The 23,401-nt window shown below is 37.1% G+C and overlaps 1 protein-coding gene across 1 annotated transcript; it reads right to left on the minus strand.

Annotated features, from left to right (window-relative positions):
• Positions 1–9,192: 9,192 nt before the first annotated feature.
• LOC150096398 (protein ZBED8L-like) lies at positions 9,193–9,519 on the minus strand. The gene has a single exon (XM_090409052.1). It carries the CDS (start codon positions 9,517–9,519, stop codon positions 9,193–9,195), a length of 327 nt encoding a protein of 108 aa, XP_090265178.1.
• Between the last annotated feature and the right edge of the window lie 13,882 nt (positions 9,520–23,401).

Here is a 23,401-nt window from a genome sequence, read left to right on the forward strand (position 1 = left end):
TGTCACCTGTGAAGAAATCACCACTGATCTTATGAGTCGGAGCCTAACACCAGTGAAAGTGAGCAGGATGCTCAGGGCAGATAAACGGCCAATGCCACTGGTACTTGTAGAAATTGATAAGACACAGAAAGAAATTTATGAACTAACAACGATATGTGGCCTCAGAATTTCTACTGAACCATTAAGGAAGAAGTCGACAGCCGGGCAGTGCCATAGGTGCCAAACGTTTGGTCATGCCCAAAAACTTTGTAAGGCAAATTACAGGTGTTTAAAATGTGGCGAGGGCTACCAGACCGTCATGTGTACAAAACCAAGATCCACTCCAGCTAAATGCGCCAATTGTGGAGGACCTCACCCCGCAAACTACAAGGGATGCATTACACACCCAAATAACCGAGGGTTAGGAAAAACTACCCTTACAACACATTACAGCGATGCTCAAGACAGCCGTGCTAGTCACACCCCAGTCCAAACTATCTCCAGCCCGACAATTCAAGAAAGGAAACAAATACCTAAAACTTATGCAGAGGCAGCACGAACAAAGGCTACTCCATCCCATGACCATATAGGCTCAAATCTAACATCAGTATTAACTGCCTCACTAGCTACCATGTTACAAGAATTTAGTATGACGAATCCTTCGCCGTCCTCCACGAAAAGATTCATACAAGGTACCCACTCAATTCTGACAGCCATCAACAATGAATAAAAAAAAATTCCATCCCAACTCTCTCATGATCACTGCATGGAATGCCAACAGACTCAATAACAAAATTCTAGAACTACAAGAGTTCTCTCACACGATAATCCTTACATAATACTGGTGAATGAGACATATCTCAGGCCGGCTAATAATCCAAAGTTACGGAACTATATTATGAACAAAACAGATAGACTCACCAGCAGTGGAGGAGGAACAGCTATATACATTAAAAACTACCTAAGGCACAATGTTCTGACCAATCCCCAAACCAAGAACCTGGAGATAACAGGCATTGAAGTTAATACCAACAATGCTGGCAATATCAAAATCTATGCTGTATATAATCCGCCCAGCATTCCATTGCTGGTATCTGACTTGGACTCCATTCTCGGCTTCACAGACTCCATCATCATGGCTGGTGACTTTAATGCCAAACATACAGCATAGCATAGCTCCACAATCAACGACAAAGGTTGAACTCTAAACCATTACTCAATGCAACATTCTATTGTTGTAACTGGACCCACAGAGCCCATCCATCACAGCTCAACTGGAAGTCCAGATGTACTTGACACAGTCGTCCTCAAAAACATCAGATACCAATATCAGCTGGAAACAATAAATGAACTTTCGTCTGATCACAACCTTATTCTGCTTCAACTTGGTACACAAGAACAATTCTTCCCTTCCCCACTCTTTTATATCTTGGGACAAACTCTCCAGAATCCTACCTGATCACACTGGCCCAGTCCCTACTATTCACACTAAAGAGGAGATAGAAATGGCTGCAAACAACTTTACCAGTCAAATCAAAAATTCAATAAAGTCAATTACCCAAACTACAGTCTTTCACCCTAGTGGTCGGATCCCCGAGGAAATCATGGATTTAATTAGACTGAAAAACAAAACCAGAAAGAGGTATCATAACACAAGAGCCCTTCAAGATAAAGCAAATTTGAATAAATTAAACAGACAAGTCCGTAAAGCCCTCCAAAAACATCGAAACCAAGAATGGGAATCTAAGCTAACGAAATTAAACCCAGAAGATAACTATATATGGAAGTTTCTGAGAACCTTCCGCACTAAAAGACAACTTTAACCGCAATTCAAACCATGAAAGGAATAGCTCATACTGACAAGGAAAAGGCAGAGGCTCTGGCCGACAGCTTGGAAATTCAATGCAACCCCTCATATGAAAATTTGAACATCAATCTCATCTCCAAGATTCAACGCCGAGTTAGACAGGCCATAACACAACAAAAAGATGACCTAGAACCTCTCACACCTACTTCTCCAACAGAAGTTATAAACATTATAACCCACCTGAACAACAATAAAGCTCCAGGTTCAGATGGAATTACAAACAAAATAATTAAACTACTCCCCAGAAAAGCCATTGTACATCTAGTCAACATAATTAATGCCATCCTCAGACTCCAGTATTTCCCTTTAACATGGAAAATAGCAGATGTCACACCAATCAAAAAGATGGGAAAAAACGCTCAACTCCTTGAAAGCTACAGACCTATCAGTCTTCTGTCTAACCTTGGAAAGATCGCAGAAAAAGTAATCCTTACTAAGCTTCAATCACAAACGGCCCAACTACAAATAATTCCAAATGAGCAATTTGGATTCAGAAAAAAAACACTCCATCGTCCAGCAGATCCACAGGCTGATCAAATACATCTCCGAAGGCTTCAACCGGAACCTTCATACAGCTGCAGTCTTTTTAGATGCTGCAAAGGCTTTTGATAAGGTGTGGCATCAGGGTCTTCTCTACAAGCTCATCACATTCAATATGCCTACTAATCTAGTTAAAATAATTCACTCTTACCTCAGAGATAGATACAGCAAGTCAAAATAAATGAAACTGTATCAACCAGGAGCAAGGTTCTGGCGGGAGTGCCGCAGGGCTCACTTTTGGCCCCCTTGCTGTCTATATTGCTGATATCCATCAAAACCAAAGCTCAATAATCACTGCATTATATGCTGATGACACTGCATTATTAGCAAGATCTCTCAGCCCCAAACTAGCTATCAAGAGACTCCAAAATAGAATTCACATATTAGAAAAATGGCTGATGGACTGGAGAATTCAATCCAATCCACAGAAGAGGTCAGTCATACTGTTCACTAGGGAAAAGCTTCAAATCAAGGCAGAATACATTTACTAGGTGTTAAAATCCCATGGCAGAATACAGCCAAATATCTCGGGGTAATTCTGGATAAAAAACTACAATTCACCAACCATATAGAACACATAAGTTCAAAGACATCCAAAGTAATAGCGCAGCTCTACCCCATGATCAACAGAAAAAGTAAATTCGATACTCACAACAAACTGCTCATATAAAAAGATGGTAATACGCCTGGTCATAACTAACGCATCTCCTGCGTGGAGCCACACTTCGAAAACAAATATTCAAAAGCTGCAGAGAATACAAAACCAATGTCTGAGAATGAGTGTGGATGCTCCGTGGTTTATCAGAAACTCCCAAATTCACAGAGACGTCAAAATTCCTTCATCACATCTCTCCTTCATGACCTAGCTGAAAAGTTCTTCATCAAGACAATTAATCATCCGAACCCACTGATCAAGCAAGCTTCAGACTATAATGAAGCAGATTTCTGCAAATACAAGAGAACCAAATCAATTCTATGCTCAGCTGAACACAGTTAATCTTACTGCCCCTTTCAGGGCGAGCTTAAAGCTCAATAATTCTCCACCCAAAGAACTTTCCTTTTCAGATGGAGGGAACATGAAAAGCATTTATGCTTCACCCATCAAAACAGTATCATTCTGCGTTCTGCCTCTGCGCCATATATGTCCTGCGTCCTGCTATCCAGTCATGTTCTTTTCTCAACCAATCCTCATGACGATCTACAAAGTCGCTCAGTTTGCTGGGATAAACATTTTTCGCTGCAGTGATGAGTTTGAAAGGAAAATCGTGGAATCCAGGGAAATCCTCTTTAATTCTGAACATATGAACAGCAATTTAAGTTACAACATCCCTGATAGCCATGCTGCAGTTGTTCAATACTGGCGTTCTAGAGAACTTACAAGCACTCACGCAACAGACAATGGAGCGTTGGAGAGAACAACTTGAAAAATACAACTTTTTTATGTCAATTATGTATTGCGTTTTGCCTGTAATTCTCAGTTTTTTGTAACTTCAATTTTTATTATTGTGTTCTACCTTTAGTGGATACCTGATGAAGGGTGTAAAAGGCTGAAACTAGTTGTATCATTCTCATCAAAACTTAATATTTGATCTCTGTTTAAAGTCATTAAATATCTATTTAAAAAAAAAAAAAAATATATATATATATATATATATAGATATAGATATAGATATTAATAATGTTTTGTAAATTATTGTAAACAATAAGGGTATTGTTCCGAGCGTAAATAAAGTAATTAACGAAATGAGAAATACATTATGTTGCAAAAATTACCCGAACATCTGAATGTTTCGCATACAGCATACGTCGAGTCCACTGATGCCCGCTGGAAAAAAACCGACATTTTACTGCATTCGCTTATCTCTTACCGTCAGTTTATTTACATAGTCTTCTTTTCTGATTCTTGGATTACTTTTCACCATCACGTTTCCATAATGACGTCAGCCACAGTAGATCAAATATCTTCAACTGCGCTGCATCGAACGAACTGATTGGTGACTAATATGACAGCTGGCGAAGTTATTAACTAAGCCTTATTTTCATTACTGAACTCAACTACAGTTATTTAGCGCGCCCCCTACCTTGCCTTTATACCTTGTTATGCCATATAATTTGTCACTTATTCGTAAAAAAAAAAAAGGAAAAAAAAATGTATGCCTATCGTTTTTGCAACACACTGTGAGTTGCAAATTTGCTATAATACAAGCTAGAATCAAATTTGTTTCTGAAATTTGTCTTCTATATAAGATATCTTTCAGGACGAACATGCCAACAACAACCCTTTATTACTAAATATTCAATGTGCAATGCACTAATATCGTAAATATCTTATCGGTTAGGTAGATTACATGCAACGTTGGTTCATACGTATACAGTCTATGAGTGTATCAGAAATATGAGGGAATAATAATAATAATATCGTGATTAGTTAGGTATGCTAATACCTAACTAATGACAAGAGCATGTATGCTAAACACGTCAAGTATATCAGATAAGCTTAAGTAATTGCCTTTATTAACTTTTTATAATAGAGTGACAGCTGAGTTGGACAAGGGAATGGCTACGGAATGATTCTGCTGGATTTTGCTAAGGTTTTTGAAAATTATCCCATGGAACACTGTTACGTAAATTACAACCAATGGGGATGGATATTAAACTGGTGATGTGGATTAGAAAACAGCTTATGGCAGATATCAAAAAGTAATCTATGGAGGAGCGGAATCCACGATGAAGCAGGTGACTAGTGGTGTGTCGCAAGGATCTGTGCTTGGACCATTATTGTTTAATTTGAGCATAAATGATATAGGAAAGGACTTGAAGAGAGATATTTAGTTGTCTGCTAATCATACAAAGTCGGATAGCGTAATAATTAATCAAGCTGATGTGGAGAGCTTGAGGATGGTTTAAATAAGCTGACATTATGGGCAAAATATAATAGATAACCGTTTAATGTGGAAAAGTGTAAAGTTATGCATTTTGCATTTTGGGATTAAAAGATTACAAGGAATATACCACATTGATGGAACTATACTCCAAGATATTGATGAGGCTAGGGACTTGGGAATGTTGGTGGATAGAGAGTTGAAGTTTACATACGCCACATATTGCTAAGGTTGCTCACAGAATTGAGCTCATGGCTATTGAAGAACACACTAATATAAGAGTTAAAGAAGTTATTATTCCTTTTTATACTTCGTTGATACGTCCACATCTGGATTATTGTGCTCAGGTCTGGTCGCCTGGATTCCTTGGAGATGAAGAAGTAATAGAAAAGATTTAAAGGAGACTATATATTACTTGATATAATGTCCGCGCGGTTAGCCGAGTTGATACGTGCATCGCAACCATATGCCCGGGAAAGGAGTGTCCTGCGTTCGATTCTCGTCGCCGGCGTGAGGAGATAAGGATCTTTCTCAGACGTAGCCAAGTTAGTCAGTCTTAGGCTTGGACTTCAAGGTTTTTCTCCCCAGTTTTGATGGGAGAAAAACCCCAGTTTATCTGGGGTTTTTCCTCCTGCAAAGGTTTTTCCTTCAACAATGCTGGCAATATCAAAATCTATGCTGTATATAATCCACCCAGCATTCCATTGCTGGTATCTGACTTGGACTCCATTCTCGGCTTCATAGACTCCATCATCATGGCTGGTGACTTTAATGCCAAACATACAGCATGGCATAGCTCCACAATCAACGACAAAGGTCGAACTCTGGTTCGACCTTTGTCGAAAGGTCGAAACTGGTCTTAATAACACAAAGCTTCTCGGACAATTACACATGGTAGAGCGTGGGAGTAACGACCCCACCTCGTAGTGAGTTATGAAACACAAAAATGGGAGGCCAAGCCCAACCTGGGACTGTAGTGCCAATAGAAGAAGAAGATTACTTGATATAATATTCCAGTTATGTCATATAATGTTAGCGATTTGAACAACCTTTCTCTTAGTTCACTGTCATATGCCATTTTTCAATATAAAGTAAATACAGCTAGTTCTTATATTCCCATAAGTTCTTACTATTTGTCTTCCAGTGAAAATCTCATCTTTATAACCCCCGTTTTTGCCGTATCTAGCTTGTTCATCTCAAAGTTTCTCTTTCACAGATTTTCTTAGCTTTTTCTCAAGTATGCTTGCATAAATCCTCCTTGAAACATTCAGCAAGAAAATTTAATTTCTCCAGGATGTTCAGTTTTATTTACCGTTTTATGGATGGATACGAGCGCTTTTCGCCAATCTTCTGGAGTTCGACCCTGTGACTAGACCTGAATTATGCATTGCAGCAACTGTAACACTTTATACCTCCTTTATGTGAGTATTTCTGATTGAATACAATCCACTCCAGCTGCTTTTCCCCATTTCAGGTTTCGGATGGCTACGAGGGCGGTAGACCATAGATGGCAACACTATCGGCAAGATTTTATTTCTACGTTCGTACATCTGTCGTAAGCATTCATGTGAAATTGTAAGTCATTCTATCAAGTGGTTTGTTTTATATAGCTGTCTGTGTCGTTTGAAATAGATAAAATTCAGTATCGTTCGGTTATAAAAGTCTTCGTAAAAGAAGGTTAAACGACAAAAGAAATTCATTCGCAGTTCATAAAAGTTTATGGGCACTCTGCTCCTTCGTTTTTGACAATTAAGAAATGGGCTGTCGAGTTTAAACGTGGCCGTACCAGCCTTGAAGATGATCCACGTGAATGAAGGACGTCCAAAAAGTATAACAACACCAGAAATCATTGATCAGGTGCAGGATATGGTAGTGGATGGGCGGCGAGTCTAAGTGCATGAAATTGCTGAGACTACAGTCATTTCAGAAGAACGTGTAGGATATATTTTGCATGAAGAATTGCAAATGAAAAAGCTTTGCGCAAAATAGGCGCCGCGCTTGCTCACAGCAGAGCAGAAACGCACTCGTATGGCACTCTCTGAACAGTACTTGGAGCGTTTTAACAAGAATGCAACTGATTTTGTGCGTAGATTTATTAGTATGGATGAGAATTGGGTTCACCATTACACACCAGAATTCAAACCGCAGTCGAAACAGTGGACAGAAGCCGGTTGTTCAGCGCCAAAGAAGACATGGTCATGGCATCGGTGTTTTGGGATGCTAAAGGCACTTTTTTAATTATGTTGAAAAGGGTAAAACAATAACCAGGGAATATTATTCCGACCTTTTAACCAGACTAGATGAAATATTCGTGAGAAAACCCAGTTTGCAGAAGAAAAAATCATCTTTTATCAGGACTATGCACCTGCCCACAAAGGTGTTTTTGCAATGGGAAAATTAAAGGATCTGCACTATGAATTGTTGGAACATCTACCCTATTCCCCATATTTGGCTCCCTCTGACTTCTACCTCTTGCCAAGACTAAAACACTTCCTCGCTGGTCAGCGTTTTTCTTCGAAACAAGATATGATTGCAACTGTTGCGGGGTATTTTGCAGAACTTTCTGAGAACCAATACAGGGACGGGATAATGGCGCTGGAGCATCGCTGGCATAAATCTATTAGTCTGAAGAGAGATTATGTTGAAAAATAAAAATAATTTTGAAATTATAAATTCGTTTTTTCATTGTTAGGCCGAGAACGTTTCAGACGACTCTGGTATTTACCTCAAGTGCTGATGCATACTCCTGACTGCATTCCTCTTGAATGTTTTCTGCCACCGTTCTGTCACTGCTTATTCATTTACCAATCCTTCAAGTAAATACTCTAAGCCAGAGGTTCTCGACCTTTTTTAGTGGAGTACCACGATATTTAATTCAGGTTATTAGGTGGACCAGTAAGCAAATTTATTCTGGAAAAGCGTGAAGCCCTTTGTTGGGCCCAGAGGGACCAACAAAGGGCCAAATAAGCATTTGTCTATAATACGACCGATTTATTTAGCTATTTATTATTTTGTTCAGATATTTATTGGAGAAACAAACATTCTTTGAATCTATTCAACGGATTGTTCTGTAAAATGTGCAATTTTTAAAAATTAAAATAATAATGAGTGAATACATAAAGAAATTTTGACAAACACATATTCCTGATAAAGGTACTCCAGTTCTCAAATAAACTTACAATCAGTACAAGCTATAAATGTAATATATTTTTAATTACAGAACTCACATTCTTGTTTCAGTGTGAAAGATGTGCTTGTTTAGCTAAACAGAGCTTCTTAGTGTTTGGTTTCAATTGACTTAATTTGAGTCTTAAATCGGTTCCACATTCAACTTATTCCTGTACTTGTTTTTGATATAAATGAGAGAAGAAAACCCACATTCATAAAAATAAGTAGTTGCAAACACCAACAAAAATTTTACAGCTATTTCTGAGATCATTGGATATTAATTTCTTCTTGCCAACCAGAAGTCCGTTAAGTCCATCCTCTTGATCGTTTGCTTGAGACTTCCGTCGCAGGAAAGCTCGATCAGTTCATCGAGTTAACTTTTCGTGGTAAAGTGTCATGAATGGAAAACGGCTCTCTAATCCAAAATTCTGGAGCCAGGTTTTAAGGGAAGTATTTCTTGGAATCTGTGATTAGACTCCCAAGATGCTTCTTTATATTCACTGCCAGTTCACTACGAAGAAGAATTTCATTCTCAGTTAGGAAAGCATCCTCAGTGGAAAGGAACACGTGTTTCCAGTATCGATTTCTTTAATTATGAAGACAAGTTTTTTCCTAAGAGCCGCAGTTTAGTTTTATCCTGTACCAAGAATAAGGAAATATGCACAACCTGCAAGCTCGTGTTCAGCTGGTTGAGGTGGCAAAATATATCTGCCAGGTAAGCCAACCGGGCAAGCCACGGTTCATCAGTGAAATAATTCAAGTCTGAGTCTGAGGATTTGTCAAAGAGAAAAATACTTCTGAACGAAGTTCAAACAGGCGGCTTAATGCATTTCCCCTCGACAGCCACCTAACTTCGGTGTGAAGTAAAAGAGAATCATGTTCAGCGCCCATTTCATTGCACAAAATGGAAAACAATCGTGAATTCATTGCTCTGGACTTAATGAAGTTAACAATTCTCACACTTTCAAAACTGTCGTCAGAGCATATTTCTTGCGAGTTGCGATGAAAGCTACAATGTGCAGATTTTGCTTGTGGAGCTACTTCTTTAATTTTTGCAACGACGCCACTGCGTTTCCCAACCATTGCACGTGCTCCATCAAAACAAACCCCAACACATTTATTCCATTCTATATCACTCATTTTCATAAATTAGTCAAATTTTGAAAACATTTCATTTGAGGTTGTTCGAGCAGGCAGTGGTTCACTGCCTGCTTGAACCTCTTCGTTGACTGTTTTCCCATCTATAAATCTTATATACATAAGAAGATCGGCCATGCTGGTAATGTGAGTAGTTTCATCCAATTGTATGGAAAAATATTACTAGGTCGAACTTTTTCCATTAACTGCTCCTTAACCTTTGAAGACAAATCTGAAATTCTTCGTGAAACGGTGTCATTGGATAACGAAATCATTTCAAGTTGTTTTGCTGCATTTTTCCCCCAAAATTATTCTAACCACATCTGTATCTGCTGGTAATATTAATGATCTGATCACGTGAGGTTTTCTTGCCCATTCTTAAACTGACTTCATAAGATGCCTTCGTGTTAAATCCTGAAAATGAGGATCTTTGTTTTTTCCTTGCTGACAAATCGGACAGTTTTCTCTGGAAATATTCCAAGAGTTTGTGTTTTAAATCGCCATTCTTGGTTTCTAAATGACATTTAAGAAGGGAAGGCTTCATCGAATGTTTTGATAACATTTCACAGCAAATCACACACTGGGGTAACAGGTGCGGTTTCTTCTAAAACATATGTGAAACCACATGATAAATAACTAAGATTATATTTACGGTGTGTTGTACGGGGCGTTTTGTTGCATTCTTGTACAATGATGGCCTCCGTCGGTTGGTTAGGATTCGAAGTAGTGGCTTCTGGCAGAGAAGAATTGTTTCCCCCGCTTACACTCCTTTCTCCCTTCGATCTTTTCGAGGACCGGCTCGTTAACCACTTATTAATATTCCTGTTTCTATCCTCTGCACAAACTACATATAAATATGACAATTTCACAAATAAAATCTCGCATTCAAAGACAATAACCTAACACCACTACTTTCTTAACTGTAACTGCGGCTCGCCACTAAACAAACGGCAACGAACAAACTGTTTCCCATCGTTGTCCGATCAAATATTCGAGTTACTTTCTGTCATTGTCATTGGATTAGTACTTATTAAATTCAAACTGAACTTCCGTATTATTTTTGTATATTATTATTCAAAAGTTTTTAATGATAATGTAAAATCTAATTGTTTTCATTTTGTTGCATGAAATATTTTAAGTAGAACTGTTAAATATTTATGCTTACATTTTTAATTCTCAACTCATGTTGCTAGTAAAAAAATATGTTCATTTACCATTTTATTTTATACTCTGTTTTGGTACCACCCTGCAGTGGCTCACGTACCACCAGTAGTACGCGTACCATAGGTTGAGAATCCCTGCTCTAAGCATATGCTACGCGGAACTTTTCATATGCTTTTTATTTTCCCCATAACGGTTTCATTTGTTATGCTTCTTCTTTTGTCATAAACTGCGTAGTTCTGATTTTCTGTTCTTACAGACATACCTCCATACCTTAACTATCCAATGGCTTCTTCATATTTTGCTCGAAAATTTGGTTTTTCCGTTTTTGAATTTTCTCGTTCTTTTTTTTAATAATAATTGTGTAGTTGAATCTACCGTTCATATCTGAAATCTGCTCGATATTAATTATTTTTAAAATTAATTAATTTTAATAATTCTTGCGTTTTTTCAATATGATTTTCCTTTTCATCCTGCATAAAATTAAGAAAAGATAATTTCCTTTTCTGTGTAGCTCAGTGGATGTGGCGTTTGCAAACCACAGCGCTTGACCGCACCAATGAAGACTTGCTTTCGAATCTAGTCGGTGATTAGAGGAAATTTTTCTAAGCCTTTTTTCGACCGGTTCCCGAATTAATTGATCTCTGGCACCGGCAAGCGGGTTTTTTCTCCCTTAAACAAGGGTTTTTAGTCCCGTAAACTCTCGAAAATCGACCGGAGAACCGACATTATTTCAGACATTAAATATATTGTGTTAGGTTTAGGGACCACGAGATGGCAGCACTTGTTGAGCCGTCTCTCTTCACTGAATGCCGTTAATTAGTAATATCCTTGGGCCAGCTACCTCTGATTGGTACCAGTGGAGATTGAACTGCCGACTAAGTCTCCAAATGATAGATAGGGCTAAAATGGCCTCGCCTATTCCCTATACGGGAATAAAAAAAAAAAGGCGTTAGCTAATTTTAGCTGAGCTGAATTTTCTCTTCAAATCGCATGTGTACTCTCGTATCCTGAATCAGTGTAAATATATCACTCTCAACAATGATATAGTCAACCCCCCCCCCCGTTCTTCAAAAAAAAGGTTAAACAATGCTCATGCAGTGGTAATTCGTGGGCAGGTGTACTCGCCGCTACACGTTAACCAGAAAAAGCACCCACCCACCCACACACACACACACACACATATATATATATATATATATATATATATATATATATATATATATATATATATATATATATATATATATATATATATATATATATATATATATATATATATATATATATATATATAATATTCATCAAAGCTTGATTTGCTTCCTCAGTCTTCAGTAAAGGGCTGGCTATATTCTACTAATTCGAGCCCTGCCCAAGTGAATATGAGTTATGGAAATACTTTCTGAAAATGAAAGCTGTGCCGAACAAAGCGGCCTTTTTCAACTGCCAAGTTTTTAATCCATCTAACTCGAGTGCCTCTAGATGTTTTTTCAATGTTTTAGAGATTGCGCCTAAAGCGCCTATTATTATGGGAGCAACTTTCGTTTTCTTTTGCTAGATTCGTTCAACTTCGACTTGCAAATCGCGATTCTTTGTAATTTTTTCATTTTCTTTGTCATCAATCCACTGTCTCCTGGTACTGATTTTTCAATAAACTTAACACCCTTGTTTTCACTTTTTTCAACCACTGTGATATCGGGTGTATTCCAAGCTTTTGTCAGTGTGGATTTTGAAATCCCAGAGAATTTTAGTTTTTTCATTCTCAATCACTTTCTGGTGAACTTTATGCTTCCAAATAGTCTTTAGATACTTTAAACCCAAACTTTTTACATAAATACAGTGGATTATCTTGGCTACGTTATCATGCCTTTTACGCTACTCAATTTGTGCGATTTTGCTGCATCCACTTATAATGTGGTCTACCGTTTCTTCCTTTTCTTTGCACAATCTACATTTAGTGTCTTCTTGAATTTTTTGTATTTTTGCCTTCATAACGTTGGTTTTAATGGCCTGTTCTTGTGCTGAAAAAATTACCAATTCTATTTATTTCTTTAGTGCTCCATTTCTCAACCATTGCCAGGTCAAGTTGCTGTCAGCGCTGTCCTCTATGCTGTGAAGGTATTTTCCATGCAATGCGTTATTTTTCCATCATTCAGTTCTCACTTTTATTTGGTTGGTTTTGTATTCCAATTTTGTCGCCGTGGGTTTAAATAAACCCTCTTTCCTTACCTCAATTAGAAATGTTTCTGTTGTTTGCTGCAGATAATCATTCACATTTTGTTTTTCTTCTTCAATAACTTGATTTGCTTGTAATAATCCTCTACCTCCTTTTTCGCGTGATAGATAGAGCCTATTAATATCACTGCGATGTTGAGGGCATAGTGAATTGTCATTAACTTTCGAGTTTTTCGGTCTAAATCTTCTATCTCTAGCTGGGTCCATTCAACAATGCCTGCTGAATATCACAGAACAGGTATGGCCCAGGTATTAATTGCTTTTATCAAATTTCCAGCATTAAGCATTGACTTAAGGAGTTTTCTTAGTCGTCTTATGTATTCTGCTCTGATTCTTTCTTTGATCTTATTGTGCAGAATTTCTGATCTAAAATTCCCAAATATTCCTAGCTATCTTCGAATTTTATTACCTTGATTATTTCACCATTGAGCAGCTCGATTTCGTTCAGTTCTTCAAACTTTCCTCTTGTTATTCCACAAATTGCACATTTGTCTAAGTCAAAATCTATCGATATACCTTGACTGAATATGTGCACAATATTAAGCAATGATCCGAGTTCATTCTCTGATTTTGAATACAACTTCAGATCGTCCGTGTATAAAAGGTGAGATATCTTTGCACTTTTTTGCGCAGTTTGATAACCATGAGCAGTTTTACTTAAAATTCTAGTTCATTGACAAGATAAACAATAGAGGAGATAATGAGTTTCCTTGAAAGATACCCCTTTTTTTTGTTTACCTCTTCTCTATTCAGAATCATTTTATTAATCAGCAATTGGTCTTTTGTGACTCTTGATTTTTTGCTGTTACCTTTTTGTTCAATTGGGAAAAGAGAATTTGCTTTAAGATGGCTGTATATTTATCAGCTAGTATGCCTGTGAGGAGCTTAAAAGTTGTTGGCAGGCAGGTTATTGGTCGGAAGTTTTCTTGGTTTGGACTTTTTTCTTTATCCTTTATGATCAAAAACGTCTTCCCTGTTGTGAGCCACTCTTCTTTGCTTTTTCTTCTAAAACATCATAAAATTGGTTAGCAAGTCTTTCGTGTAAGCCTGTTAGATATTTCAACCAGTAGCCATGTAATTCATCCTTCCCAGGTGCTGACCAATTTTTTTATCTTTTTAGCTTACTTTTGAACCATTTCAGTTGTTATTTTCAATTGGTCCATTTTTCATTCTTGAGATTCGTTCGTAATTTGTTCAATCCACTTTTGCCTTGTTATTGTGCCTCTTAGGGTTGTCTCATAGGTTTTTCCAAAATTTAAGTGCATTTTCTTTGTCTCTGGTATTTGTATTTATATTTTCTTTAAGGTTATCATTCCTGCAGCAATCAATTTTCTTGTAAAACTGGTGCTGATTTGATCAGAACATCGAATTTTGCTTGTACTGTTCAATGCATGCACTGTATCTTCTTATTTTAGCTGCAACTGCAACTATTTTTTGCTTCACTTCCTCTAATACTTCATCAATAGGTCGTGTTCCAGTATTATATCTCTTTATGAGGTTATTTCAGATTTTCGTGTTTTTCAGCTTCTTTTCCTTAAGGTTTTTCAAATTGCTCACGTCTGCTCTGAGTTTGAGAATTTTATTCTCCAGTCGATAATTCCATTTTGGTTCCTGAGCCTTACTTCTTCTGGGTTCACTAATCTTATATCCTAATTCAGATGTTACGACGTAGGCTATTGAGTACATAAGTTGATTCGTTTACCCAATAGTTCCAGTAGGAATATCCCTTGCAGCTTTATTGGCCTCTTGTAGGAATTCCTTCAGTTTTTGTTGAGGTACTTCTCTCGGTACTGGAAGCCTAACTCTTTCCTGGTTGCTGTTCATTTGCTCGATAATTTTTCTTGCGAGTTCTTGTTCCTTATCTGATAGCTTCCTTTCAACTATATGTATATTTTCAAGATTTTCAGCATTCTGCACGTTGGAATATGGTTTTGCTCTATTCATATTCTTGGTCACTTCAGGGTCAGTACAGTCTCCTTTTACAGCTTGAGGTTTCAGTGCTTCCAGCTCAAGTTCACTAAATATCTTGCGTTTGATAATGAAGCTGCGTTGCTGAATCAGCCTTTCGAATGAAATTTCCGAATTTTCGTGTCGTTCAAGCCAAAGTTGGAACATTCGTTTCTGAAATCACCTTACTGAGGGGTTTGAACTGTAGAAGTACTGCATGACTTGTCGATTTTCAGCCATGCTCCACTTTTTCCTAGTAATTAGTTTCGAGTTCTGTGGATCTTGCTCCTGTAGCCGATTTGTCACTGGCTGTAGTCCTTGGTAACCCGAGTCTGGAACTTTCGAAATATACATACACACTGTAAGTACAGTGTATACATGTTTTGATAAAATATCAAAATGATGGTAAAAAAATTAAATATGAAAAATATTGTTTATTATCGATAAAATTATACAGTTTAGTGTAATTCAAAATTACTTTAAAATTCTGAGGTCATAATTGTCAATAACCCCAATAATGTTCAAATATAAAAACTATAACAAATGTTATGTCTTTAATTGTAATGTCCAAATATTTAAAGAGACGGAGTAAACACGATAAGCACTACGAACACTCTACTACTGGCGCAAACTGCACATAAACAACAGTGGAACTGCGCGACGGACAGTGCCTCATTACGCTAATAGCTCACATCTCACTATGACGTGCATATGCTTGCACGCTTAGCAATATGACACTGTGGTAAAGTGTCATATTGCTAAGCGTAGGACGCTAGCAGTACTGTGGTAACAGTACTGCTAGCGTCCTACGCTCTCCTGAGTGCTACAAGATGGATTTTTACTATTTTTTATACAAAATAAGAGAATTGTATAGGATTACTGATGATAAAATTAAATATTACAAGCAAATATAAATAAATTAATAAATATATTTATATATCGAAAAAAATTGGGGGTTCTGCAGTTCCGTTGTGCCTATGCACGAGCCACCTGTGGTCCTCAGTAACTTGCATACTGAATTTTTGTAGAGGAGTAAAATATCTGGATTAAAAAAAAGAATCTATAAAAAAATATATTGAAAGAAAAACACAAAAAATTCAGAAAAATTATGTTTATTAATATAAAATCATTCCATTATTATTATTACTATTGAACTGTGTTGTATTATTGCATTGAATTGTATGCACATTCGTGCCAATCCATATGTAAATACGGGTGGATAAATATTTAGTTAGTTTTAAAAATTGTACAATTATATTTATAAAGAATTAAATACTCTGCAATTTGTACTGAATCCTTGTACTGTACAGAAAAATATGTCTCATTGTATACATGTAAATACTCTGTATGATAATAAACCTTGTCATTGTCAAAAAAAAATATTATTATTGTACAGCACATCCATAGACTAGAAAGACTTATCATAGGAGACCTAAACTATCCGCACTATAGTGTATCAATCGTTACCTCACCTTAAACTCATTAACAGAGAAAGTATTTACAACTCATTTGGGCAACTCCTTCCATTAATTTGCCACTCTCCAATCGAAAAATCAAGTCCTCATACCTTTAGTAACCATTCTTTCGCCTTCCCTTACTCGTTCTTCCCTTAAAGTCCTGAAACATTTGCCCTGAATTAGGTCTGTAAAATCCCTTAAGTAACTTAAATGTTTCTGTCAGATCCACATTTTTTTTTTGTCTGTGAACCAACTTTTGCACCCCACAGACTCTCAAATTTATCCTCATAGAAGAGTATTCCACAGGCCACTCACCATGTTGGTCATTTGTCTTTGGATCCTCTCCACTACATTCTGATCCCAACCAAGTAACCAGATCTAAGCACAATAATTCAGATATGGAATCAAGGCCTTAAAAATAGGTATGATAACTTCATTATGTCTCCTTCTTAGTGTGCTATTCAATAACCAAGTAATCCTATGAACCAACTTGGGAACCTTAGCATTCTGTCCTCTAAACTTCCACTCTTTGTCTAACACTCTCTCAAATCTCCAGCTTCATCAAGTTCCTGGAGTACAATTTCATTAATGTGGTACACGTCTTGTAATATGTTTGTTCTGAAATGCAGATCTCTACATTTATCCATATTAAAATGAAGTCCATTATCTTTTGTCGATATGATAGCCGAGTTATTATCTTCGAAGCTCCTCCCATCGCTCTCCATGTGTCTGCTGTTTTCAAAATGGTGGCTGGAGCAACGATTTTGAGAACAGCAGAACTGACAGTTTTCTCAATAGATACGATATCTTGGGTGCTTAGTCGGTGACTAAACATTACTCTTAGACGAGCAATGTGGGCAAAATAACCCACATTGCTTGTCTAAGAGGTGTAACTATGGTCCCAAAGCAGTCTGGTGGGAAAGAGATCGCCGCTGTCTGAGAAGGCTTGACAAACACGATTTTCATGAAGGCTGTTTCTTTTCCAACTTTTCCAGTGCATTTGCTACCATTCCTGAGATTCTGATTGGTCTATAATTTGCTATTACAGTCTTAGACCCTCCTTTATGCAAAAAAATTAATTTGCTTTCTTTCCACTACTTTTGAACTTTGCCAGGGTTAAATTAAACAGCATACTCAGAGACTGCCATTTCCTCTACACATTTTCCTAAAAAAAGCGAGCTGATATCTCTAATCCCACAGCCGTGTTTCCATTATGATTCTGCAATATCCTAAGAACCTGCAATTTATCACCACCTCTGTTCTCACAGCAATAGCCTCACTTGTATGATATGCCCTTGCAAATTGGTCACTCAGTAACTGAACTGTTTTGTCTTCTTCTCTCATCTAATCACCATCAGCACCTGTCAAGGTTATTCATCTATAGTAATTCTTTCTCTTATAACGAAAGAAGGCTTTTGGATTTCCTTTGGCCTACTCAACTAATTTCTTCTCATAATCTGATTGTACCTTCTTTACCAAGCTGGTTACCTTTTTTGTCTGACCCTTGTGCTATTCGTGAGCTTGCTGGACACCTTTCTCCTTGTATATCCTCCACAACATTTTTTTTTTTTTTTATAGCTCGTGTTTAATCATACTCTTCATCCATCGAACTCCTATCTGATTAATTCTCTTGATTCGGGTAAACAGTCTAATATTGTTTTTTTCAGATACCCCTTGACTGTCTCCCTTTCTAACTTTCTGCTAACCTTGACTGCTAACTTTCTTCCCATGCAGTTTTTATGCCATGGCACTGCTCCAGGCTGCTTCCTTAAGCTTGTCATAATTACATCCTTTGAAATTCCACATCTACCCCTTCTTGACTGAAAATTCCACATGTTTTGCAATCTCCCAAATCAAGGCCATGTGATCATTCTCTCCTATCGGAAGCAATGTGAGGTTCTTCGTTTTGGATAGCTCTTCGCACTTTGTGAAGGATTAGCGGGCTTATATGAAGGATTCCTTTTTGCGATCATCTTTTCACTCACCTTCCACCGTTAATTCAACATTAATTGTGATATGAAGATTTTACAGTTTATTTTTTATTCTACTATCAAGTGCGTCGTTCTCCCTAGCAAACTGGCACTCACTTTCAAAATTCTTACTACACACTCACCAGCATCGCGCACGCACGCACGCACACACACACACGCGTGCACGCACGCGCACACGCACGCACACACACACGCACACACACACACACACACACACACACACACACACACACACACACACACACACACACACACACACACACACACACACACACACACACACCTCACTGAAGAAAATCATGCAAATTCAATTTACCTGAAAAGACGTATTGCTCACCATTGTTTACCATAGAAAATATTTATTTTAAATAAATATAGAAGCTTTACTTAAACCTAAATAACTCAGTGTGCAATGCATCTATATAAAACCAAAGAACTACAATATATTAAACTAATATTATTAACTAAACTTTGTAAAAATGACATCTTTCACCAGTGCTAAGCACGCAATATTCATACTATGCGTCACTTCCTGGCGAATTTTTGGAGTGTGGGGAATCTTTGTGTGGCAGTTTCCCAATTTCGAAATCTGATGCAATGGTAGAGTATGGCGAAGTCAGCACACTCGTGGAACCATTTCCAGACAATCTATAAGTGTGACAGGTAGCACGATCCCAGCAGGATCGTGCTATCTGTCGCGGATGGTCTGAAATGGGGAATGAAACAGTTATACCTCCCTCACGAAATCAGAGCGAAAATGATTGTGAATTTTTAAATACATAACAAAAAGTAATAAAATTATAGTTTGATATACTATATAAAACAGACTCATTAACTCTAATATTACGCTTGTGTCCAAAATCAAAGGACGAACTACATTTTTACCTGTACAGTGTATGAAAAAATTTCATGACTACTGACAAATGTGGACATAAATTTATTGCCAGCATACTAATAAATTATATTACACCAAAAATGTGTTATAAATTTCGTAAAAATTAAATTGCGATATGTTTGCAAAATTTACAAATTTCCTAAGGACATAGTTAAGGAATTAATGTTCAGCTTACAGAAAGCTATGCAGAGAGGCATTTCAGTATAGGATAATCCACCCAGAACTACAATGCAGCTCTCAGAACGTCGTACCATGTTTAGTACCAAGTGATTCAGGAGTTCTTGAGGCAAATTGGCCCACACCTCCTTCAGAGAAGGCCTTGTTTTTTTCTGAAGGGGAATTTCGAACAGCAGTGCGTCTCCCCATTGTGTCCCAAACGTGTTTTATGGGGCTTAGATCTGAGGAAGCATGCTGGGCACTCGATTCCATTAATATTCTCGGTCTCCAGAAGTATCTCCACTGCTTGTGTACGATGTAGTGTGACATTGTTATCCATAAAAATGAATTCTTCGCCTACAGCACCACGGAACAATCCAACAAGACGTTGAAGAAATTGGTTGCAATATTTTCACCTGTTATAGTCCCTTTTTCCAGCAGTTGTAGCTCGGTTTGTCCATTAAGCATAATGCCTCCCACACTATGTCCCCAATACTGTAGATATCCCTTTCAAGAATATTTCAAGATGGTAAGCAGTACCACTTCCACGCTAGATCAAATGCAGTCTATAATCGACAGAAAGGCTAAAACGATGAGTGTTACCACGTGACCCCTTTGCGGGCGATTCGAAAATTTGAATGTGTACCCGCTTTCTATTTGAAATCGTGAGTTATACAAATTGTCACAAGTTGATTCATCTGAATAGTGCTGTCTTCAGAAATGGTGTTCGTCCTTAGGTTTTTGACACCAATATATTAGTAGTGACATATGTGTGCATAGTCTTGTGGTAACATCTATCATACTAAAGATGGCTCAAGAAAGACTGCTATAGGTTAAATTCTATTAAACGACTAAAGAAATGTTTTTGCTGTTGTTCCATTGGTGTTATGTAAAATTTCCCTAGAATTTTTAACGAATTTTTAACCTCAGAAAAGGGATAACCTCAGAAAAGGGACAACTCAGAAAAGGGATAATTAAATGCCAGTTGCAGCTGTTATCTATACTTCTCGTCGTGTTTCACCTGGTTCTACATCGCAGTCATGAAAGGGCGGACAAAAACAGATTCGAGCAGACAGGCAGACTAATTTCCAAATTTAAGACTAAAACAAAGTGTATCGCTTCTCCATTTGAAAGTAATTACTAGCTTGGTTAGCTGAGTGGATAGCGTATTTGCTCTCCAACTGTCTGCTTGTGTTCGAATCCCACTGTGGTGGGAATGCATTTCGATGCCTAATGTAGGGCTGTCAGTCACTTATTGGAGGCTGACAGTGTCTTGAAAAAGTTGCATGTTTGGTATTTAAAGCAAGGCTACCAGATTACTTAATCTGATTTTCCCCCAGAGTATTAATGGTATATAAAAGAGGCATTTAAATGAAAATGTTTTCACAATCATCGGTAGCCATTGGCTGAGCTATTAGTGCTAACTAAAGTTGGAAATCAGCTGTTCACTAACTTTCAAAATCGTGTGTGTGTATGTGTGTGTGCGTGCGTGCGTGTGTGTGTGTTAAAACTCGATGTGCCCATCTGTTAACAAAAGGTGTTAAATCCTAATAAGCATTTTTCATTTGCATCACATATCGTCTCAATCATCTCTCGTAACATTTCTCGATCTTCCCTTCGCCAACTCAACCTCTGCTGTTAAACTGTGCTGCCAATAGATTCATAGTGGCTCATCTATTAGACTGCCTAATTCTTATAACCATCCGTTCACTTCTCACGCCCACAAGCTATCTCTACCCACACAACTGCTGGATATTTTTTGGCTGTTATCTATTCATTACATTCTGCTATATGCTGCTCTACACATATATGAACTATCATATTGTCCAGAGCTATTTAGGTAGCTATTGGTCTCTTATCCCGCTAAACTGCACATGAGCACTATTTTGTTTCTGCCTTCCTGCTTTATATAGACTGGAACTCATTTCTGTAATGCGTCTCTCGTTTTTATTTCACACAATTGCAAACAAACAAAATTACAAATAAAATGAAATATATATATATTCTGCAAAAACCTTCTGCTATAGCGCAACAATTATTATTATTATTATTATTATTATTATTATTATTATTATTATTTGTCACCTCCAGGGAGTCCAAGGACTCATCGAGGGAGGGCATCCATTCTACACCTCTGTCTCCACCATTCACAATTCACCAATTGACCGCAACTACACCAACCCCATCTATCGCCGACCACCACCACTGGTATTTCCAGAGATAATTACAAACATTCATGCCTACGGCTGGATTCGAACCCGCAGCCTTTTGGCTGGAGAGCAGAATCGCTAACCACTCGGCCAACCAGGCTGGCCGACTGGTTAGCATATCTGCTCCCCAGGATTCAAAGGATGCATTGGTGGTTTTGTTGAAACCCATTGGAGACAGAAAAGGAATGATCACTGAAGAAAGCAAGATTATTCCTTTCATGTAGAACAGATACAGTGAGTGGAGAGGAGTAACCATAATGATTCTGAAAGAATTAATTGAGATCAACGAAGAGGTCAAACCAGTTTCATCAAAAACAAGTCTTACGATTACAAAGAAGAGAAATTCTGGTGTTCTGAGAAGGAAAAAAAAAAGACTAAGCTAAATATGTTTAACTATAAGGACATTCAAAGAGAATTCATTCTGAAAGCGTGGAGATCAAAATGATATTAATGCTGTGTTAGGAACGTAAATCTGATTGGTTAGTACATAAAGCATAAATATGTACAGAAGCACATGCATCATAAAACTTATTGCAAAACAGTGTAAGAAAATTCAGAATATAAAAACAGGTACCAGTACCACTCACCATGAAGACGCTGATAACTTGATATCACTGATTCTGAAGTCATAAAACAAATAGAAGATACGTGGTGTATCTTTTTTCCAGGAAGTGTTCCAAATCAGAGGCCAAACTCTTTGCATTCTCCGATTGATAAAGAAAAAATCTCATTAATCATGTAGTAGAATGAAAAAAAAAAAAAAAAAAGAATAAGGAGAAGTGGCTGATATACCATTCATATAAAATATGCACATAATACTGTCATGAATGCAACTGCTGCTAAACCTAATCAATAACACAGTAACAGATATGTTATTATTTTAAAGTTACTATTATTATAGTAATCTTAAAAGTTACAGTTAGAGGAACGAGAGGATAGAAACCTGTAAAAATTTAAGGTTCAATTAATGCCAACAAAATAAACATATTGATGATAGGAAGAAAGAAAAAAAAAGTACCATCATTTTTAACTACCGAGTAATGGAATAACTAAAAAGTTATAACGACTTATGTTTATTGATCACATTTAATTTAAACCATATTGCAACAATTTAACAAAGGTATAAGACGGATAACGATGATTAATTACAAAAAAAAAAAGTGAAAAAGTAATAAATTATCCTGCCAATTGAAGTCAAAGCTCTTTCATTAAAGAATGGTAGAGCTGAGACATAAACCGTTAAAAAAATATACTGAAAGAAAATTACTAGCTTTGAAATGAAATGAACCAATTAAATGTGAACTTGATAGATCACGTGGAATAATGAATACCAAACGACAACAGTTGGAACAGTTTATTCACGTAATCAGAATGCATCTCTAGAGAGAAATAAGTGATATTTCAGGATCATCAGAATTATTAACCATGTTTTATTTTTAAAATTGTGATTATTATTAATATATTAAGATTTTATTATTTTAATATTACTATTGTTATAGTATTCTTCAAATTTAGAGTTAGAAGAACGAGAGGACCCTTCTGGATTTCCATTCTCATCATTAGAGGGATCTTTATATGAATCTTTTCAAATAAAGGTGAGTTAACCGATCTTATGGAGGTAGCTGAGTTTGTTCTTGTGGAAACTAGAATGTTTCATCTCCCATACAAGCAAACTGGCTCCCAGTAAACAGGAAAAAATAATGTACGGTAGATGGCGCAATGTAAATGGTAGATTACGTAATAATAAATTAGTGTTTTATAGTTTACAGTTGTCCT

This window comes from Typopeltis vanoorti, chromosome 19 (assembly GCF_054136105.1).
Source record: "Typopeltis vanoorti isolate ZY-2024b chromosome 19, IOZ_Tvanoo_1.0, whole genome shotgun sequence".
Lineage (NCBI taxonomy): Eukaryota > Metazoa > Arthropoda > Arachnida > Uropygi > Thelyphonidae > Typopeltis > Typopeltis vanoorti.